Below are 23,305 nucleotides of genomic sequence, written 5' to 3' on the forward strand. Positions count from 1 at the left end.
TGAAGTGTGGATCTGGTGTTATCCCTCGTGTTAGCTACTGGTGCATTGATCAAGTTTGCCGAAGATGCAGCAGTATGGGGACAGGGCTAAGCATTGCAGCGCATGGATTTTTCAGTAGTGCCTAAATGACTCAGTGTCCAGCATAATAAGTAGCAATCGGTGCCCCTGATTGTTGTTAAAGCCAGTTGCTAGTCTGGAAAAACATTTCAACTCCCTTTAAATAACAGCTTGGTTGGGCAGGACATTTGTTTCAGTCTTGGTTAATTATTGGTTAATACTCTTGGTGCAATTATTTCTGTAATAGTTTCCTTGACTTGAATCAACTCAATAATGACAAGTAGTAACCTTCCTGGTTGTATTTTCGGGTAGCACTGGGGAAGGGGGAAAAAAAGAATTGATCAGTGAAGCTGTTGGTGTTTTCAGGATGCCCAGGAGAAGTAACTCAATATATATTTGCTATCCAGTCTGTGAGCATTCATTTGTTTCCCTTTAATTTGCAGTCTGCGTAATGGCATTCACTCTCCAAGCACTAATAATTCCTGGAGAAACCGAAGCTGAAATGAGATTTGCAAACATCTAGTCTTGGGAGCTGACAGCAATGATAACAAACCCCTTTGATTAAAATCTAGGTGGCCAATTTGGTAATCAGTTCATCAAATCCTGTCCTTTTTTATGATGGGTGCATATCCGGCAGTAGTGCAGAGGCCCAAACATAAGGCAGCCCTTGTGCTGTAGACCAGGGGAAACCCTGAGTGGAGTTTAAAGAACTCTTTCTGAGTGTCATTTGCTTCAAACGGGACCAGCAATCTAGTGACCGCTCCATGCATGGTCATCCAACTAAGCTAGGGTTCTGATTTGTTGGTGAAAAATATCTGAATCAAAATCCAAACTGATAAACATGAGAAGGTAGGGTGAACTCTTCCCATCCATGGACATCCTGCAAATTCCTAGTAATAGGCTACAATTAAACTCCCAAGTACATTTTTATCCTAATAAAGCCTGCAGGCTTATTAACTGTCATGTGTTTTGGGATCATGTAACAGAACAATGTCTGAGGAGCAAAGTATAGATCAGAGTTTCCTATTCTGGGTGTTGGATCAGACTCTTAGGTCACAAATGTTATGTCTTTAATGCCTCAGCCTTGTCGTTATTTGAACTTGACCCTGTGCCCAATGGCAGCACTTCTGTTAGCTTCAGTGGTGCAGGATCAGTCTTTTATGAAGATCTTAAAATAACATTTTGCCACAATTTGGTGTGATAGTCAATCTCTGCTCAAGGGAGGCCCGTGGCTGGAACAACAGGAAGTGCTGCACATGAGGATGGAGGTGCAGAGCTGTGGGGCTCAGAGCTGGAGTAGCAGGAATGCTGCAGGTTAGGATTGAGAAGAGCTGTGTGTGAGAACTGCCTGCCTCTCATATACAGTATCTGTTCTTAGTCCCTTGTGGTTCACATTAAGACACGCTTAAATAAATAAATACTAATACCAAAGAGAGTGTTCTACATTTGTATAATTATAGTTGACAGAGATGCTTTTTCTAATGATTAGATAAAATATCTGCAAGAATTAGGGATCCAAAAGGAGAGCAGATGATCGAATATAATTAATCCTGGGACTTTGCTGGGAGCCCTGCCTGCTGACTGCGGCTGAATTGTAAACTTTAATTTACAAATAATTATAGCATTGGTTTTGCTAAAATTATCCATAATGAAGTCAATCAGAGTATCTGTCCGAGAAATAGAAACATGCGGGAAATCTATAAATGATTTCAGCTATTAAAACATGTTTAGTGAAACCATAATAGTTTGCATGGCCCTTTATATACCCTGGCATTCTAAACCTGGGATTAGCACTACATGCATATGCAAGACATCTTCATTAATAGTCACTAATTAATGGAAGAACCAGTCTAAATTACCAATGAGTTTATGAATTATAAAGAGTCTAGGATAATGCCTCTCACAATGTCCTTTGTTCATTTATTTTGACAACTGTAATTTATTTTCCATTATTTTTAACACCGCTTTGTAATGTACTAGTAGCAAATGCACTGTAGTGTCTTTGGCAGAAGTAATGGAAGTCTTAGTAATACAAGACCTTACAACTGCCCTCTTCTATTAAATCTTTGCTGAGAAAAGAGAAGGGAACAGCTTTTCGGAGTGTGAATTATATGGTGTGCACATTAGCAGTGAATGGAGAGATGATCTGAACCCTACTGAAGTCAAGGGAAAGACTCCTTTTTTATTTCGTTGGCTTTGCATCCAGCCCTTTTCAAGGCTCTGCTGTTTAATGTTACAGGCCTGAGTTTTCATGCTGCTCTCTGGTATTTTTATTTTCTTTTTGTTCATCTTGTAAATTAATCCTGGTCATAAGTATCCAAAGTAATTTAATGGCGATAATGGCCCAGATTCCATCTAAACCCACTGAAGTTGCACCAGGGAAGAAGTATCACATTCTTAGACCTTATTATGTCATTGCTCTGTGAACAGCCATCATGGGCTGAAATACTGCAGAGCAGTCAAAGGCACATCATCAGGAACAAATGGCAGAGCAGATGTAAATCAATTTGCACCAAAAAGGTGGCGTACAGCATGCTGAGAGGGTTTTTATTGATTTAACCTTCCATCATTACGCTTTCACGGCTGGCAGGCAGATTGCAGGGAGGCAGTCTAGAATCGGAGAGTGGTGTGGCAAAGATAGCAAGCCAGCAATCAGACGTGGGCTTGCGGTGGCAAGGGAAGCGTGGGGGCTATCAGTGTAATATATTGTGGCCCAGTATCTTTAAAAGAGAGATGATTTCTAATAGCTAACATCCTGCAACCTTACACGCAGGAATATTTAAATAATGCACATGAGGAAAAGGACGTTTTAAAGGCAAATCCACTACTCCAGTGCTGCACTAAAGCAGAATTCCTGTGTGTATCACATCTATCTAGTTTCGTTTGTCACAAGCTGGGAATGGGCGACAGGGGGATGGATCACTTGATGATTACCTGTTCTGTTAATTCCCTCTGGGGCACCTGGCATTGGTCACTGTCGGAAGACAGGATGCTGGACTAGATGGACCTTTGGTCTGACCCAGTGTGGCTGTTCTTATGTAAACACTTATATGGCCCCCACTGGTATCCAGGTGCCTCACACTCTTTAATGTACTAATGTCCAAAAGACCCCAAGACCAGAACAGTTTTCAGGTGGGGTGCGGAGGCCAGGAGAGACTAATTGACTTGCCCAAGCTCACTCAGGAAGTTTGGCAGAGTGAGAAATCGATCCCAGCTCTTCCAAGCTGTAGGCGATCTCCCTACCCAATGGCCTATCCTTTCTCCTTGTCTGAAGTCTCTAAGTCACATGCTCTTTCAGGCAATGGTAGCTGCAGATTTGAGATCAGACAGTTCATTAATTCTTCTGTTTTGAAATCGTTTCAAAGGTATTTAAGTGCCATAAGATGCAGATAGGCAAAGCACCAAGGTGCCATTGAAAACCTGCCTGGGAGTGACACCAGAGTAAATTGCTCAATTTATAATAGATAGTTCCTTTTTTTTTTTCTTTCAGGTTCCAGCCTTGCAAACTCAAGCTGGGATCTGAGAGTCAAGCTCAGATTTGTACTTCTCCTGCATTACATCCCCAGTAACAAAAATTCTGTGAGCTACATGCCGCCCTTAGCTCAACGGGGCTGCCCAGGATAACCGAGGGCAGAACCTGGCCCTGGAGATGGTTAATAGTTCTATTTGATATGTGAGATTGAATAAAAATCCAGCTTGCTTTTTCTTAGCATTGCTGGATCCACAAGGGTAAGAGGAGTAGAAAGTAGTTACAAACAGGTTTATCCCAAAAGTTTTCAAGGAGAAAATCTGATGAATAAGAAGGTGCCATTTTCACAGATCCGCTTTTCAGTGTAGAACTGTACTTGGTAGCTAGTCCATCGTGCCAGGATTCTGTTACTCTCTGGACTGATTTGTATTTTTTAAGCCTATCTTCATGAAAACTTCCCTGCTTCCACTGGCACTTGCATCATGCATCCTTTTTATTTTTTCCTTCGTGAGCCAAAGGGAATTAAATCTGCAGAAAACATACCATAACAAATAAGGGGGGGTTGAGGGAACACTCGTTTCTGGAGGGGATGTGCACAAAAACCCCATTGATGCAGAAGCTGTGGAAAGGAGAAGACAGTGGGTGTTTTCATGGTGCAGGCTTCTCATTGGAACGATTACTGTAATGTTGGAGCTCTGCATTTGCCCGAGCTCACTTCATAAGGAGACAAAGTCCCTGCTAGTCACATTGCTCTTTCTGGAATAGATGAAGGAAGACTGGTTTGGCTTATCATTAAAACCTGTAGATTGATAGAATTCCATCACTTCTAAGATAAGGCCAGTGCTAGCTCTCTTTAACGTAACGTATGTTTTAATCACATTAGCCAAAATTATTCACAGAACAAATATTTGAGTCTTAATAGTGAGCCATTGTCATATCTTGGTACCCCACCACTGATAACTTCCAGAGTTGTCATCCTTATAGATTTTGGATTCATGGAGCTGGGAATTGGGTCTTTAATGCAGCCTCAGACTAGCATGGAGTTTCTGGGTCTCGATGCCCACAAAGACATTGGGTAACAGTTTCTAAATTGCCTAAGTTACATTTTCAAAAATGATTGAAGCACTCAGATTCTAAGGGGATGAGTACAGAATAGAGCCTGTGTCCCTTTGACTTTCAGCAAGACTTGAGATCAAATTTTTTAAAGCATTAAAGTAACTTAGGAGCCTGTAGGTTAAATTTTCAAAAGCACCCATTGAGTCACATTGGGACTTAAGCATCTAAGTCACTTAAGCACTTTACAAAATTTTACAGTAAATCCTGTTTTCAAATTAACTTAGGAGCCTAAATCCCATTGCCTTTCAATAAGCTGAATGGTAAAATCTCCAAAAGCACCTAAGTCTCATTGAAAGTCAGTGGGAATTAGGCTCCCAAGTGACTATTACTTTTGAAAATGAGACTAAGGCTTCTAAATCATTTAAGAGCTTTGGAAAATTGTAGTCATTGATTTTTTTTCTTCTCTTGTTGCAAAAGAGGTGGCTTGATCACAGTGTGTAAGTACCTACATGGGGAACAAATATTTAATAAGGGTCTTTTCAATCGAGCAGAGAAAGGTCTAACACAATCTAGTGGCTGGAAGTTGAAGCGAGACAAATTCAGATGGGAAATGAGGCATAAATTTTTAACAGAGAGAATAATTAACCATTGGAACAATTTACCGAGGATCATAGTGGTTTCTCCATCACTGGCAATTTTTAAATCAAGATTAAATGGGTTTTTTTCTGAAAGATCTGCTCTAGGAATTATTTTGGGGAAGTTCTTTGACCCGTGTTATATGGGAGGTCAAACCTAAATGATCACAATGGTGTCTTCTGGCCTTAGAATCCATGAATAAACAACAAAATAGTAGTAATGCCAGTTCCAAACAGACTTCAGGGGGTAAATCATATCAATATGGATTAGAAACAGCTGAAACCTGGAGAAATACCAAAGGGAGTATTATAGGGAATGTGTATACAGAAATCTGACTCTAGCTGTGGTCTCTCTAGATGGGAGGTTAGCACTTGTATCAGCATAATTAAGTCATGTGAGTTAAGTTTTGTTTCATGCAGAAGAGCTGATATTGTAAAAGCACAAGGAGGAAATGTTCACTGTGTGGGGAAGTGTTCTCTGCGGATCTTGTACAAATGCGATAGAGCAGGAATTGACTCACCATTTGCCTTGAGAATCACAAGAGCCACCACTAGTGAATGGCAGGAAATGGCCCTAGGTAAATGGAAGTCTTAGGGAGGAGATTAACCCCTTTTTGTCATTTGTGGACATGGCCTGAGCTGCAAATCAGGAGAATGTTTTCTCTTTTTTAAAAAAAAGATAACATTACTAAATTGGAGACAAGGGTCTGATTCCCCATTGCTGGGCATCATCCTGTGTAGCCATCTACACCAATGCAAACTGAGTGTAAAATGCTGCTATTGTAATGCAGTAATATTGTATGCCTACTTTTCACTGCTGTACATGACAGTACAAGGTGCAGGGTGATGGAGAATCCCGAGATTTTTTTCAAATTTGAAAAGCATTCAATGTGCAGACCCAGAAAAAATGATATAGGAGGAACATGTCTCTCAGTGGAGAGGCGAACTAGCCACTTGAAACAGAGAGTTTGCTCTGTATGCACTTCAGAAGAGTGGCCCTGCTGGTTTGACAGACTGACACCCACTTTGTTTTGCTGCTGTTTAACATAAGAATTTCAGAATGAAAACCTTTAAAACTGCTTCTGAGTCGCAGACACCAAGGAGCTATATTTCAAGCCCAGCTTCTGCCCTACCTCTGGTTAGCCACATGCAAAATTTCACCTGAATTTTGTAAGCACAAATACCTGCTAAAAATGCTAACCCTTGCAAATATTAGAATCTCTCAGGAGCACGGGATGCGTTCTCACGTCTGTGTACCAGCGTTTCCACGTGGGCGTGAGCCAGGGTGGAGCAGATAACCTGCCCATAAGTGTTTCAGGATGATGGTGCACTTTTACTGCCTTTGGTTTGTTTATGTATTTATTTTTATGAAGTGGCTGGAAATTAAATATGAGTCAAACCATTATTTCAGGGGAACCCAGCGCACCCAAACTGGAGGGCCAGATTGGAGAAGACGGGAACTCCATTAAAGTGAACCTTATCAAGCAGGATGATGGAGGCTCCCCGATCAGACACTATCTGATCAAATACAAAGCTGTAAGTATGACCACTAGCCGAGACAAAGCACAACCGTCCCTACTCCAGGGAGCTTGCAGTCTAGGCATCAAGAAATGACAGATGGACTCACCGGACAAATGAGGTGGCATTGGAATAGACAGGCACGTAAATATACAGAATTTAGCAGAAAATTCTTAGCTCACCACTTTCTCCTTGACTTTGACCTTGACTGTTCATTTCCTTCGCTTCCTCCCTCTCCCCCAGCTGCACTGCTATGGGTGATAACAGGCACATAGATTTTTTTTTTTTTAATTTCATGTTCTTATGAAACATAATAGCCAGCAACATTTTCAATAGGCCTTAGTCAGTGGCTTCAAACTCTTATCTTAACAATTTACAACTTTCATGCTGTATTTCCCAGCTGACCCTATATGCTTGGATAATCCACGTATTGGTAACAAATTATTGTGCACTAGTGACTTAAAAAAAGAATATGAGGCGAGGTGACTGGATCAACTGTATTCAACGTTAGATGGAGACAATATAAGGGCAACTGTATTCATGGCCATCTGTGGGGACGCTATCTGAAGATATTCCTCATTAGGCCCCAAGTAAATTAGATCTCTCTAATTGCCTAGGGTTGTGAAACCCACACTGCTCTATTTTGAGCAAATGCCCAATGGAAGGATTGTTTTATTATGAGTAGGTAACATTGCTGGAAGCTGAACAAATGAAGCCAACTTCAACCTCGGCTTTTGCTAGGTGATGTTTGATGTCCTCTGTTCTACAGCAGGCAAAGCACCGAATCAGAGAATACATTGCAGCTCGGCCTTAAGGAATAAGAATGTGTTGGAGTAGCCTTGAGGTCCTGAGGATCTGTAGGGCTGGGGGAAGTTTTGCTAAAAATTACTGATGCTGTTTCTGTTGGCTGGACAATCTGCTCCAATATTAATGTGCCTGGTAGCAATTAAACTATACCACAGCCTTTAGTGGACGTTTTGGGGCATTTACGAAGCAGATCTTCAAGACTAAGCCTGGTAGACCCTCTCATGAAGTAATTCTGTACCAGCCATCGGGAAACCACTTTTGCAATAAGACTCGTCCCATGCAGTGGGGTGAGTGAACCTCAGAGTGAAGCCAGCAGAGTAATCCTGGCGCTCGCGCTAGAAATGACATAGGGACGGACTCTTGCATCCACTCGGGTGCCCTCCCAACCACCCTCTGACAGGAGGGAGTTGTTAATTTCTTACTAGGTGTTTTAGCTTCATAGAATCCAGAAGATAGAGATGAAGAAGACCTGTTAGATCATCCAAGCCATCTTTCAGAGGCCATTGCCGAGGGGTGGGGCTTGCACAGAGTAAGCATTCTCGGTTGCTGGTGGGCTTTTGTTTTTTGTTTGTTTTTGTTTAAATTTATTATTCTAAAACCAACCCCACCACTTCGCACTAACAAATGTTCCACCATGAGGAAACCCCACTCACTGCCTTCTCCCTGCTGCTCTACTTCACATTTGTTCACCAACCCATGTGTTACCAGTGTTCTGAAACAGCACATGCTGCACTGCTCTGGGGACCCTCATTGGCTAATGAGAAGGCTTGTTTGCAACTTAGTGGAGGAATTTTCCATTGTCAGGGTGCTTCGATGCCACTGTGATCAGTATGCAGAAGGTAATTCCAAGGTACATAAAAGCACTAGATCTCAGTAAATAGGCTTCATCGGGTTTTTCAGATGCACCCAGCACTGTGACTGATCCTAATTGAGTTGTTTTTCTCTTTCATGAAAGGTTTACAAAAAACATGCATAGAATACTTTGCAGTAATAATAATAAAAAAGGGCTATCCTGTATTGTTTTTATCCACGCCTACACTGTCCTGCATCTAAGACAACTCCCTAATTTGTTGATGCTGAAATGAATTAAAATGAGTGACCCACCTATAAACCAACAAGCTGCTCATCCTCGGAGGAAGAAATGATGTTTTATATGGAAAGCTTGTGTGCTGTAACTTGTTGCCCTGGTTAAACCCATCACATTATCAACCTCCAGTTTTAGGGATGTAAATCCCAGGGATGTTATGGATTCTTCGTCACTTGAGGGTGTCTTTTAAAAAGCGATGCTATAGCTCCCGCAGACATTACGAGCCTGATACAGAAACTACTGGCTGAGGTTCTCTGGCCTGTGCTAGGCAGGCAGTGAGATTAGATGATCATAATGGTCCCTTCTGGCCTTAAAAATCTATGAAAACCTTTTCGCTTAGTTTTTAATGACCAGGTCATTAAAAAAAAAAAATGTTGCCATGTGCCCACATGACCTTGTCCCAAGCTTGACTGCTGGCTTATGCCTTGTCTGCCCTGGGTGCTGTAGAAGGGATTTTCTCCAGCCTCTTCGTGCTTTTCCCAGCCCTGATGCACATTTCTGTCTTCTCTGTTCATCTGTTGGTGGATCACCTTAACTGCCCCACTAAACTGCATTGTGTATTAACTGGCTTCCCTCTCCCAGTGAATGACCTGAAATATTACCATAAATAGATGACTTACATGCAAGTACCTCTAGGTAGAATAATTGATGCATGCAGCTGGGGATGAGCTAGGAGAAGAATGCTTTCTTTCTTGACCATAGCACTCATCTGAGGGCTTCCCCTTTGCCATAAAATGGGGTTCGCCGACAGCATGTGCTTCGGAATGCTGTGGAATCCTGGATGCGAACTGGCCACTGAGGAGGCCACATGATTTTATCATTTTTTGTTAGTCCTGTCCTTTCTATGGATCACTTATTTCCTGGGGCACGGTCTCGTCTGTGAGGAGAGACCAAGCCGCTGGTCTTTGAGGGTCACCACTGCCCTTTCACCGCTCTGACTGGCTCAGTAAGAGCAGGAGAGCAAAGGAGCTGCCCCGTGACAGTAGCAGGACTCACTGCTGGGGTTTAAATTGCATTTTTGCTGTGCAAGAGTTGAGACAATGGCAGCCCTCATCCGCCATCGAGGTGCCATAGAAGAGCAAGCTCAGGGGAGACTGAGTACTCAGGATATCTTGGTAACAGGGTTGCAAAGCTGCCTAAAGGATTTGGACACCCGGTTTCCATTAAAATTGGAAATTAGGGATCCAGATCTCTTTAGGCAGCTTTGAAAATCTCCAAGAGACTAAAGAGAGCAGACTAGACTAAACTGGTAAACTAGGCTCGCCCTCGGTTTGGAAGCAAACCTTTGTCATCAAAATGGTCTGAATTCTATGTACCAGCGCTGCAAAGAATCCTCTGAAAATCCTGGGCATGTTTCATACTTCAGCAACGTGCGTGGAGGGTCTGGGGCTTGGTCTTTCTAAAACAGGTGTGTGATCTGGTGTCAGGCAGAGGGGAGAGGAACAAGCAGCAGGGTTTTCTTTAGACACGATAGCTCTGTACTGGGAAATAAATAGGGAAGATGCTGCTTAAATTTCATAAGATCTCAATCAACCACCCCTTCCTAGGGACAGATTCATCTGCTTCTGGCAGTAGGTTCCCCATTTGGCACCTGCTGAGTTGTCTGAGAACCCTGTGCCTGTTTAAAACCTCCCTGTTTATTTTACATCATGTGGGATGTTTATTAGTTGATCATCCTCCTATCTCAGAACTGACCATTAAGACCATGCACTGTGTTTTTTATCCCCTCTCTCCTCTCACCATCCCCCAGAAGCTTTCCTCAGACTGGAAACCAGAGATCAGACTCCCCTCTGGCAGCGACCACGTCATTCTTAAGTCCCTAGAGTGGAATGCAGAGTATGAGGTCTACGTGATAGCTGAGAACCAGCAAGGGAAATCCAAGCCTGCACACTATGCTTTCAGGACTTCAGCTCAGCCTACTGTAATCCCAGGTATGACCGCCACAAGCTTTACCATTGTTTTCTGCTTTCAATTAATGCAACTATGCTGCATCCCTTAATGTGCCTGAATAAACCCTGACAACTTGCTTGCTTAAAGACATTATCATAATTGGTTACCCATTCAAAGCATACGTATAGCACAGCAAAAACCTGGTAGGAATGCTCCATGAAAACCCGTTGTCTAACTATTCACAGGAAATATTTGCTGTTGTATCACTATCAACTAACAAGACATGCAGATGAGAAAAGTGCTGGGTAGAAAATGCCTTTCTGAAACCAGTAAATAGGGTCCCTGATTCAAGCCAAGGCAAAGGGAAAATTCAGATTTCTGGTATCGTGCTTTTCACAACATGAATTGCCCTTTCAAACCTGCTTTCTGCTTGCTTTTTGCTCGTTTGCTGATACAAGACCGTTATCAGCGGCATAAAGGCGTAAAGAGCTGGCTGGTGTGGTTAAAATTGTTCTGTGCTGCATGGCCTTTATTAAATGAAACGGAGACCAAATGAAAGCACTTTCTAAAGCAAACCTGTTGCTAAAATAATTGCACTGGGTAGCCCATTAGGCAAAAGAAATTGAATAATGTCAGCAGTCCTTTTAGAAGCTGCTGTTGCAGACAGACTGATGCATCCTTCATGGATTTCTCTCCCCATAAAACATGGTGCAATCACAAATACTGCAATAGCCAAACAGTCCCTAACGTACAGACATTTGCCGGCAGTTTGGTAGCCTGCAGGAGAGAGAGAAGGTTTGGGAGAATCTCCTTTCCAGACTTCTCTTGGCCCATATAATAATTCAGCCACAGAAGTCCCTTTGGGGGTAAGACCCTCGGACCAGCTATGATTTTAAGTTAACACTAGATGTACAAGTCTGAAAGCTAGCAAGCTGGAGCGGTAGAGACAGCCGCATTGAATAGCCTGAGTGAAGAGCATCCGTGCTGCGATCGTTGCCTATGATCTGTATTAAGGAAGTTATTTCATTTTATTTTTTTCTTTAGAGCTTTATCTGTGACTCTCTCACTTTTTTCCCTCAAGGCAGTTAGCAAATTCTCCCCACATTGTCCTGTAGCTGAGCCTTGAGTCTTGGTCTGTTCCTCCCTCCCCTTTCTGAGGGATGCAGCTGAGAGCTTGTGCAGTGTGCATGACAAAACTTTACTGGGTAAAGCCCCCTGGCAGCATTAAGCATACAAATGAGTGTGACCTCTTAACACTGGATGCTTGGGGCTTGAAAGGGAGTGTGGGGGGGAAGAGAGAGTGGGATGAGCGCTTAACAGGTCTGTAGTTTTAGATGGAAGGACATTTGGTAACTCATTAAACAACTCACCCTCAGTTTTGCATTTTCAATAGCTCTAATACTTATTACCCTCATGCATTTGAAGGACAACTGAGACTGGTGGGAGGGAGGTGGAGAATTGCATAAGATCATTTCAGGGCTAGGCAACCAATGGCAGTAGGCTGAGATCAGCAGTAAATTAGTTCCTTTGTGCTCATGGGGGTCACTGAAGAGGAAGCTTCTAAGTGCTGAACAGTGTTTCAGTTCCCTCAGCCTTCTTGAGATTGGCTCGCTGCAAATTTCCTGTGCTGGCATTGTCTATAGCGTTCCACTGCAGTCCAATGGAATGCTGAAACGTACCTGGGAAAACATTCAGGTAACAGTTAAGTGGTTAAGGACAGCAGGAGCAGTGAAAGTGCAATCTTTGAAATGCCAGGCAGAGTGCAGAGAGAAAATTGTTTATAGGCTTCTTAATAAAGCCATAGATAGATTAAAATAGCCCTATTCTGATCTCACTGATGTAACCGCATTGACTTCAGCGGAACTACTCCTCAGTTGTTACTTCACTGTAAAAGGAGAGGAGGAGCCAGATTTTGAATCACTATGCCATTTTGAATGCTGCTGTTCAAAATACTAGCAAGCCACATGAGTGGGAATCATCTTAAGTGAGTTCTTGGAGGAGAGGTCCTTGTTTCGGAGTGTAGTTTCCTTCAGTGTCGATCCAATGTACTCCAGCACTTGGGCTCTCTGCCTTCTCAGAATGGAAGCCTGCTTCAGAGAGAAGGAGAGCATCATGCAATGAAATTATTCATGTTACCTGCAGTAGGCAGAAGATTTTGCTGCTTTAGCTGTTTGCTCTTGTTTAGGGCAGTGGTTTACCTTTGGCCTGTGACGTATTAGCAGACTCAGAGCCTCTGTGGGCAGATTCCCCTAATAGATGCTCGGGGAAGAACATCGGGCCAAATCTCCAGCTCCTATAAATCCATTGAAGTCAATGTGGTAATGGCAGTTCACATCGGCCAAGGATCTGGTTCTACATTGGGGTCACTTAGTTATTTCATAGCCAGTTATTTAGTATTTCCCTCTTGATTTCAAAATGAGCCACCCACTTCTCCACGGCAGGGGTTGGAGTCAATGTATCCAGCCCAGCATTGCTCCTTCTTACGTTAGGAAGAAAATCTTCCATGTAAACAAAGCATATATTTGTTATATATAATCCCTTGAGACTGTCCTGGGGCCAGTTTTATGGGGTCCTCAAGTTGACTGTAAGGACAAAGATGGTTATAGAAGCCGTGTGCTTGAGGGTAGTCTACGACGACTCCAACCAGTGGAGCTTGATTTCTCTGAGGAAGAGCCAGCGTGGTATTCCTGCATCCATATTGCTTTTTGCAAGGCTGTAATCAGGTGTATCTATTACCCAAACCCTCAGTGCAGTGAGCACTGGGTCAGGACTTGGACAGGCTGTTAGGTGCAGTGTCTGCTTCCAAAAGGTCTTTTCTTAGAAAAAGGCAGCGTTGTCCTTTCAAATACCAGCTAATCATTTTCTCATGTTTCACATTTGAGCCTCCTGTTCCGTCATTTATTTTGATCCATTTGCTGGCTAACCCCTCACCCCCTGAATTTTAACTTGCTGTGCTGCTTCTGGCATTGCTGAGCTGCCGAGTCGGCCTTTTCGCTGGTGTTACTGTGCTAAAGCTCTTCTCTAACCTTTGGCCATTTTAATTTACTAAGTTAAATAAACCTTTAATTCTTATGTTTTCTATATTTGACCTATTTTTTTTCTTTTTATCTATTTTCTCTCTTTCTTTTTCTTTCTTTCTTCTCTTCCCCTCCCCCTTGTTTCCTTTCCTGTGTCTGTTGTCATACATGTCACCTTGGACCTCACGGGAAACATCCACACTTGCCACATGCACCAAATTTGTTTTAAACAACCATTTTTCTCCCTCCTGGGAACCATTGTTTGGCACCTGCAGCGACCTTGGGAAGCCCATCAACGTCGTCCTCCTTTGTTTCATTGCTTCTTTCTGCAGTGACTCTGCTTTTGCTCTGTTAGAAACTTTTTACAACAACAAAAATAAACAACCACATACAAATTTGCCTAAAAAGGCCTGGTTCCTACCCGGGTGTGAAAGCCGATAGTTTTTCGTTCAGAGGATCATGTCAGTGCAAGAAAAAAAAACACAACAGATCATTTTATTGGAAAGATTGAGTATTTTGTAATGAGGATAAAAAAAAGTTTAAACCAAGCGTTTTCTCGCTAACATTTTTTTGTGTTGCTTTATAATGAATTTGCCCTTTTTTAATGGATGTAAAGAAAAAATCTTTTGTTGGCTTTTTTTATAGGAAGGTCTGATATTGAAAGCTTTTAAAAACCTGGTCTCTATTGACATTTCCACACATCTGTTGCCAATCACCATTGTTCATACCTATGCATGATATTACAAAGATGATAACCATAATAAAAAGGTTTCTAAAGCCCCATCCGTATACCTAAATACAGGTTAAAAAAAAAGAAACTTGGCAATTATAGCCACTTGGCATGCCTGAATTGGAGATCTTTTTTTTCCAAGGGCTTTTGCACGTGGATTAAACACATGGTCATCAGAACATCTCTCTGATGCAGTTGTCTGACCTAAAGTGTCTTGTTGAGATGTGTGTTGAGGACATTTATTTTTTCTTTCACATGGTTGAATCCTTGGAGCCTCACTGGCCCTTCTGTAATCAGGCATCTCAAGATCATGACATATGGGGGTTTGGAGCATAACATAGCTTGTGAGTGTACAGATTTGCAGTGGATGCTTGTCTAACATTCTGTCTGGCTATCCACTACTGTATGGTCAAATCAGTATAGAAACAGCTTTTCTTCCCTTTTAACTAAAAAGATTAGCTGGGAACAAGTAATCTGACCGGCTAAATGGGTATTACTGAACCTTAATAATATTCATGGTTAACTGTGCGTTTGACACTCCACCAGACAGGATTAATCTGTGGTGTAATTTGATGCAATATATACAGCTTCCTCTCTGAGTCCTGTGTATCACATTTCATTCTAGCAATTTCAGTTGACATTCCTTTTCTTTAATGCGGTGTCCCTCGTGAATTGTTTTTATAATGGGGAAAGCCATTTGGCTATGCCACTCCTTTAAGCCTTTCTGAGAACACAGCGCGCGCTCTCTCTCTCTCTCTCTCTCTCTCTGCAAGGACCTGGGGAAGAAAAGGATGAGACTGGAAACATGTTTTGGACATGGTTAGGAAACCTCTATACAGAATCTCTTATGCTATCAAAGCTCTTAAACAGGATTAATTTCCTTTCTCACAAAATCTTTCCTGTTGGGTACAAAACCAAACCAAATCCCCTATTAATCATGTCTAGCTATAAATTTATGCACTTCATATAATATCTTGTCTCTGTTCAAAATTTAGTCAGACTTTGTTCACTGGAATCTGCACTATTAGTTTCTATTTAGAATTGTAAACAAAAACTTCATACAGATGTGTGTGTGTGTGTCTCTCTAACACACACACACAGCACCCTTTAGAAGGGGACATCTCACCATCAAAATGCTCTTTTAAATGCTTTGTGCTGTATAAACTATATTCCAACACCAAGGTCCATTAAAAGCCCTTGTGATCTTTCCTATGGCAGTGTTTATACACTTCTGCTTAGGCTGTGAGATCAGTATGTAGCTCAGAGATGAATGCGGGTGCCTTTAGAGTCAGAAGACCACTCGATATGCATGCATATGAGGTGTGCAGGAGAGGTGTAGATACATGTGCATTTAACTCCAACTTCATATGGAGGTTCATTAGGAAAACCAACAGTTTTCGATAGATGTAATGAAGGTTTCTGGGGAAGGCCTACCTACTCAGGACATTTGCTATGGCCAAGCAAAATCTCATCAGGGACTGCCTCAAGGGTCACTCCCGTGAGGTGCCATAAGAACAAATATCGGTGTGTCTTGCTTGTGCCTAGTGTTAACAGTTACAGTTATATGACCATATGCACAGTAGCCAGCACTGAAAATGCAGAACTTGCTGCTGTGGTTTCCTGGGAATTTCTGTTACGTTGCACCGCCCTAATGCAATAAAGACTGTAGTTTTCAGTGAAAGTTGCTGTAATGCGAACGAAGGGCCCTGAGTTCCCATAGCCACTTTCAGTTCCATACCATGCTTTGAAGTTTGTGGGCATGTCATTTAAATTAGTGTGTTCACACCTGCAATATTTATACTACAATATCTCATCAGATTGGTTATTAACATGGCAATGTTTACATGTAGAAAATCAGTCAGGCCTTTATTATGTTTACACATTTCCATTATTAAAATAACAATAATGAGTCAAATGATCTGTCTGATGTATTTGAGTTTATTCTGTAGATGAGTTTCCTTGCTCATTTCCTGGGCTTCCTCTTAGCTGTCCAGAATACGCTAACTCACTGTGTAAAGCGGATACAGGAGTAAAACCCTTTTTACAAAGAGAATTTCCCCTCTATAGCCAGAAAACTAACGAATGGCACTGCTGTCTTTGCTGCCAGTTTACAAGGATTATCACATTGTATTTGACAATCCGTGGGGTTTGCCCCATGTAAGAGGCAAGATTTGATAAGATCCGACATGTAACTGTTGCTTTATTGGCCACAGTTTTCAGAACAGCCATCTCCCTTTTGGTGCTTGCCGTTGAAATCTGGGTGCAGAGCGGAGTGCTAGAGTGGCACAAATGCTCAGATTTTTAGGCAGGTATCCACCTTGCAAACACAAGATTTGTGGGAGCAAATCGTACCTGCAAAAAGGAATCCCGGACCTCAGCCGTCAGACAGAGTAACCCCGTGTCATTGGCTGCTCACAGAATGAACTGCAGGGCTTTGCAGGATCTCACATGGCCAATGGAATTCCAGTTGCTGCTGTCCTGCCGCTGGTTTTAAACCCTAAATGCTTGGTTTCAAAGTTGTCTATCCAGGCATGTGGCTACGTTAAATGTAGCTGCGGTGCCGTGGCTGTTGAGGCTCACTATGATTCAGCTATGTGCTCAACACCATCCAGCATTTCGCTGGGCTAAAGGACACTTCCAAAGCTTTCCAGGTTCCCCTGAGGGCTCAGTGAGATGCAACAGCCCCTAGAACTGAGGGCAGTGTGTGGGATGGGCAGCGCAAGTAAAAGGCAGCCTTGGTAAACTCCCACCCGCATCCCTCAGGTATTTAGATTTTCTCAGTATTTTCCTTCAAAGCAGGAATTTGTTCTCTTGCTTTCTTTGTATGTCCATTGTCCCCTTCTTTCATTCAAATGGAAGTGCCCTCCAGAGATGGAACAGAGCCCGATGCGCCTCTTGTTTCCGTTGTATGCCAGAAGCAGCACCACTGTAGTCAATGGAGTGATGCTGGTGTAAACCTGGTGTGACGGGTTCCCCCCCGGGGTGCCACCTGGAACGGGCACTGAGCCCCCCTGACCCACCAGCCTGGGCTCCCTTTTACACTGTGCTGCTGTGGCAAGCTGCAAAGCCCTCCAGCCTACACTTTCACCAGCATACCTACAGGTAGGGACACAACCAGCTGCACTTACATGCAGGCTCTTTGACCAGCCCCTACATGGGAAGGCTACAGCTCCCAGCTCCTCAGGCACGCACCCTCTCTGGAGTACAAACCCCAAATTATACCGTCTTGCGCTGTACAGGGAACTGTACAGTGTAAGCTCATGAAATTCACCCCCTCCCTCAATGTGGAGAGGAATATGCAACAGCCTTTGCCCCTGAGTTATGATTTCCCACATACTGGTTTAGATAAAGCAAAAATAAGTTTAACAACTTGAGTATAAGGGATAGCAAACAATTTAAAGCAGAGTACCTAGCAAATAAACAAAAAGCACAAACTAAGCTTATTATACTAAATAGATTGGATACGAGTAGCAGATTCTCACCCTAACGGATGATACAAACAGGCTGCAGATTCTTAAGGGGAAAGCTTCACTTGCTTACAGCTTGGGATCCCCAGGTGTTCCATTCACGGGCTAAAAATCCCTTTAGCCTGGGTCCAGCACTTCCCCCAGTTCAGTCTTTCTTCCTCAGGTGTTTGCAGAAGTCTTCTTGTGTGGGGAGCAAAGAACCTCAGATGATGTCACTCCCCGCCTTATCTAGCTTTTGCATAGGGCGGGAACCCTTTGTTTCAAAGCTTGGTCCCCAGACTGATCTGTGGAAAATTATTGACATCCCAAGATGGAGTCTAGAGACGTGGTCTGATCACATGTCCTGGTAGAGTCATAGCAGCCATCACTCACTGGCTGCCTGGAGCGTTCACAGGAAGTCTCACCAGGTGGGAGATAAGCTTCTCCTAAGGCCTGTTGTTTTCCTAATGGTCCATTCCCCACCCTCTCTATACACTGAAAGCCTCTTGTCTAGTGGGCACTCCCCAGGTGTAATTACATTTGAAGTGCAGAGACATAGTCGATATTCATAACTAGAGACAAGAATTATACATGCACACAAGTAGGATAATTATCTTCAGCAAAAAATAACCTTTCCAGTGACATCTCACATGGCTTATCTTGCATAAAATACATCATAACAATGTCATAATCATATCATGTAACATCATTATGAAGACTATGGAGTGCAGTGTCACACCTGGCCTTTAGCACTCCATGGAAATACCCACTTCTCGTAACTTAAACTGCAGTAGCCACTCTCTCATCACATGGGCAGCAGCCGATGGCCCTTACGTCTTTCTGCTACCAGCAAGTGAGACTAAAGTGAGCAAATCTCACTCTGTGTAAATAGATGCTGTTATCCCATGGGATGGATGGTAGCTTGCACTTGCCATTATTGCTTTTCTCTGATGTAAGTTATGCAGCACACAGGAGACCATGAAATCCTTCTAATCGGGTGTTTTTAGGCTGAAGGATACTTTTAAGTACACCTCTACCTCGATATAACACTGTCCTCGGTAGCCAAAAAATCTTACTGCTTTATAGGTGAAACCGCATTATATTGAACTTGCTTTGATCCACCAGAGTGCGCAGCCCTGCCCCCCTGGAGTGTTGCTTTACCGCATTATATCCAAATTCGTGTTATATCAGGTCGCGTTATATCGAGGTAGCGGTGTATCTGCAAAGGAAAATTATCATCTAATAGCAAAGGTTATGCTCACCTGGCATCCACCGTACTTTTCTCCATGATGCACCAAAATGAATATTCATTTATCTCGTGTTCCTCACTGACTCCAAACACACTGCAGAACCCTTGAAATGCATTGCTGTCTCCCTCTTCCGGCCTGTGAATCGTGCCTGTTTCTGTCCAGTCCTGTCCTTTCTCTGTCCTGCCTACACCTATGCTTCCTATGCTGGGCCTCCCGCTGAGAGGATCTATCTGAGTGGTACAGCCCTCTTTGACAGGATGGACGCATGTAAAATATGTGAGGAGCAAAGCCTATGAGACTTCTCATTGTATGTTGTAAAGCGAGGGTGGCTAGAAAGGTCTGTCTTGACAGAAGCTTGTGTTCCGTTGATGAATCATTTATGATTAATAAATGAAAGGGTTTTTTTTCCCCACTCATTTAGAACTAAAGACTCCATTTTTAAAAATATTTGTGTTCTTTTGTTTGACCTGTAGAGAGGATTCCATGCTCAACCCCAGAATAGAAAAAAATGCATGGGAAAAATGGACAGTTTTATGCTATTGACTTGGGTCTATAGTTTGAAAATAACACGCTCTGCATATGGGAATGGGCCATATATGTTAGACGGCTTTCTGTATTATTATTTATTGTCTGTATTACTTAGCACCTACGAGCCCCAGCCATGGACCAGGACCCCGTTGTGCTAGGTGCTGTACAAACTCAGAATAAAAAGACAGCCCCTGCGCCAAATTTCCAGGGAAAGGCTTTGATCCAGCACTCATTGAAGTCAATGGCAAGATTCCTGTCAACTTCAATGGGCTTTGGTGGAGGTGGTTCCTGGCCTGATCCAATGTGCATGACAACAGCAATTTTTATTTATGTATTGTGCTTCTGCTTCATTTTTACTGCCTGCCACTAAACGACTCAGAGACGCCCATTTACACCCCCGTGAAGTTTCTTAAAAAGAGGCTTTATCTCCATTGGAAGAAATGGGGTTTCTCCTGACTGTCAGAGTGCTTGAATACAAATCCATATTGGATTCATTGGGGTGCAGTAACGGGGTAGAGCTTAAAGTTGTGGGTCCCTTTATTTTAACCAGAAACCAGTTGTAGGAATAAAAAGTAAAATGTCTCCCTTGATCCTTGCAAAAAACAAAAGAATTCCAGACACGTTTAAAAAATAGGAACAGCAACAATTTATTTCAAGTTCATGGGGCCACCAGAGACAGTAAAACCCTCCTCAAGTGTTACGTGCATCTCCACAGACTCTGAACCTTTAAAATTGCAATGTATGTGAAGAATTAGATTTACTAACTAAACCAAGGCCGGTCTGGGAGATCTTCGAGTCACTATAAGCTGGAGGAAAGGCCCAGTGCCACAGCCAAGTCTACTTCAGGCCCTCGTCTCCATATACAACTTATTGTTCCAAACATAAATGTGTAACGCAGTAATGAAAGGATTCCCTTGCCCAAAGGGGCTGCAGCTCCCAGCGGCTTTCCCCTTACCTCTCTCTGCCCCACACCTCCTGCCTGGTCATATGACAGGCAGGTAGCTCTTTAACCCTTTCCTGGCTGTCCCAGCCACTCTTAGCCCATCCTACTTAAGAGACCCCAGAGGAGGCTTTGGGGATCAAATTAGTAAAGGTAGTGTTTGGAAGTCTGCAAGCAGGTGCCTTCCAGGCTGTTCTCATCCTTCATTCTGTCCTGGTTTAATACAGCATGACAGGTGGTTAAAATGGATTAAATGAGAACCAGGAAATGCTTTAAAGTTCACACCGAGACATTTTTAAAGAATATTCCAGTGTTCTTCATCTCGGCTAGTCAGTGCGAAGCAGGCAACAGCCATGCCAGTGCACTTAGTGAGGCTCCATTGATAACGTCCAGGATCTAAACAAGATTGTACAGGGGAAGGGTTATTCTGCAGCCACAGAGCAGCCGTGTGGTCTTTGGGGTTTGTAGTACTCTTGGGATTTGTCTGGCATAGTGCAGCAGTTCCCAAACTGTGGGGCATGATCCCAAATGGGGTCGTGCCATCAGCAGAGGAGGTTGCAGCAATCCCTAGTGTGCAGAGGACACTGTTTTGCACCACACGACGTGACATCACAGGTACAGTCTGTGTGAGGTCACGCTGCGTGGAGGATACCATTTTGCTCTACACAACGGCATTGTCTGCCGTGTGATCTTACACGTACAATACCTACGAGGTCACACTGGGTGGAGGGACCTGTTCAACCCAGCCCCTCAGCTGAGAGCTTGTTGCAAGCACAGCACAGAGGCTTAGCCCCATGTCCCTACAATACTGTGATTGTGCATCTTCCGCCGCCGTGCAGAGAGGCTCGTTCTCATTCCCAGACAGAAGATTCAGATGAGCAGAAAGATTGTTTGACACACCCCCATCACACCACACCCCCCGCACGCACACACCACACACAGTTTGTCCCCGAGGAGCTGGTCCCAGTGAAAGTCTTAACTACTGAATCAGCCAGGCATGAATTCTGAATACATTAGTGGAGGCGAATATATGGCACCATCTCTGCTTGCAAGTACCAAGGGTGATGAATGTGTTTAATTATGCAGCTTGATGCACGGTGCTGGCAGTGTGCGGCTCTCTCTAGCACAAACATTCTGCAGAGTATTTAATGGCCTCCTCCTGCAAGCATCAGCTTCTGGCCCTGAGAGCAGCTTGTAGAGAGAAAGACCTGTCTTGGTGGACTCCTGGCTCTCACGCCTGTCGGCAGTGCAAGAGGGATCAAGATTTCTCTGGGTGTGCTGGGGACGTGCTCTCTACCCATCCCCAAATAATAAAATGTGTGTGGGGTGGGGAGACAAACTGCTCACCATCTCTCAGGCTTAGCATTGGTCCTTCTACATGGCAAGGCGAAGCTGCATTGTCCCAAAAACACGTGTGGAGCATGCCCTGCTGTGCTTATACTGTGGCTAGAGGATGAGAGTCTTCAGGCTTGCCCATCCAACACCTTTCACCAGCAATAAGAAAATAATTAGAAAGTAATAGAATCGCATCCTGACTTTTAAAAAACTAACCACAAGGAAGCCGGAGAGTGCTCCAGCCATCTCCACACAAATGTCAGCTACCAGCTCGGCTGCACGGTCCGTCAGTGTGCGGCTGGGCCGAGCGCACGGGCTGACGTCGGGGAAGCAGTTGACAGGAGTATTAAATTGCTGCTCTCGGGTGGGTCTGACGAATCCTGCGCCGGTGCCCAATTCTGCGGTTGCTGTTCAATGGCTCAGGAAGAATAATCCTGGATAAAAGACGGAGAGCAAGTCGCTTGCTTTAAAATGCATTGTGTGCGCGGGCCGGTGCCGAAATGCCGGGAGGAATCGCTCCGCTATGGCTGTGTAAACATGGCGCCTGCTGCTGCTCACCTTGGCCACGTGGGATTCAGCTCCCTGATGGAACTACCTAGGCATCCATTCCACCCCACTGCCAGCAGTACACACGGCACCTCGGGAGCAGTTAGGGGGACCAGCCAGTACTCAAGGGCTATGTCCAGTGGATTTCAGCTCTATGGGAGCACCTCATAATCTTGTAATGTATTTATCCTCTCAACACCCTGGGCTAGGTCAGTGCTGTTATCCCTGTTTTTCAGGAGAAGAACTGAGGCACAAACAGGCTAAGTAATTGGCCAAGGTCACACGGGGTCTGAACCCAGGTCTCTGGCCAACACCTTAACGACTGAACCATGCCGCCTCTCTGTACTCCAGGTGGCCTTGGGACTTGGACATGCTAATTGCCCCCGTTACTGTCCTGCATTCATTGTTTTATAACTGGGTAGGGAAAAAACACCTTCTGGCTATGGCGGGAGTCAAGGGCCACAGATAAGACACGGGTTATTGGGTTAGCAAAGGGGAAGGAGAGGGCCTTGTGGCACATGTCAGTCTATGGCAGCATAGTTCGGCTTCCAGGAATAGAAGCAGACAGTCCCAAGTGTCCCCATGACGCTGCCCTTCTGGAGTATTCAGGACCCCCTACCTGCTGTTGGGATGGGTCACATTGATCTGCAGATGATTATGCCAAATTGCCAGAGTACAAGACTGCCCCCGCTGCTTCCTGCCCGGGGCAGTGTCTGACAAAGCAAGTGCTTAGAGGGCTTTCAGTTCTGAGAATTCAGGGCCTCCCAATAATCGGGAGGAACAGCCAGGTAGGAAATGTTTGTGAAAGGGAAGTCAGAATTATGATGAGCTGTGTAGGGGGTGGCACCGTGTCGTGCTCAGTACAGTTCTGGTAGTGCCAATCTGCCAGTCTTTGCATGCGGCTCGATCCAGCCAATTCCCCTCTCAGAAGGCTTCTGGCATGAGGGTATCTGTGCATCCATGCCACATTGCTGTTTGCATTTCCCAGGTGCAC

General features: G+C 43.9%; 1 protein-coding gene across 17 annotated transcripts in view; it reads left to right on the plus strand.

The window, feature by feature from the left end:
• NCAM1 (neural cell adhesion molecule 1) overlaps positions 1-23,305 on the plus strand; it is a 242,774-nt gene that overhangs the window by 207,233 nt on the left and 12,236 nt on the right. For 6 of the 17 annotated variants that reach the window (XM_034754512.1, XM_034754513.1, XM_034754514.1 and 3 more), the window contains 2 exons: positions 6,629-6,753; positions 10,380-10,560. In XM_034754512.1, the coding sequence (XP_034610403.1) occupies positions 6,629-6,753; positions 10,380-10,560 (306 nt within the window). Of the gene's footprint in view, positions 1-6,628; positions 6,754-10,379; positions 10,561-13,811; positions 16,182-23,305 lie in introns of those variants that run through there. The other 11 variants (XM_034754515.1, XM_034754518.1, XM_034754520.1 and 8 more) reach the window with 3 other exon arrangements.

This window comes from Trachemys scripta, chromosome 21, assembly GCF_013100865.1.
Source record: "Trachemys scripta elegans isolate TJP31775 chromosome 21, CAS_Tse_1.0, whole genome shotgun sequence".
Lineage (NCBI taxonomy): Eukaryota > Metazoa > Chordata > Testudines > Emydidae > Trachemys > Trachemys scripta.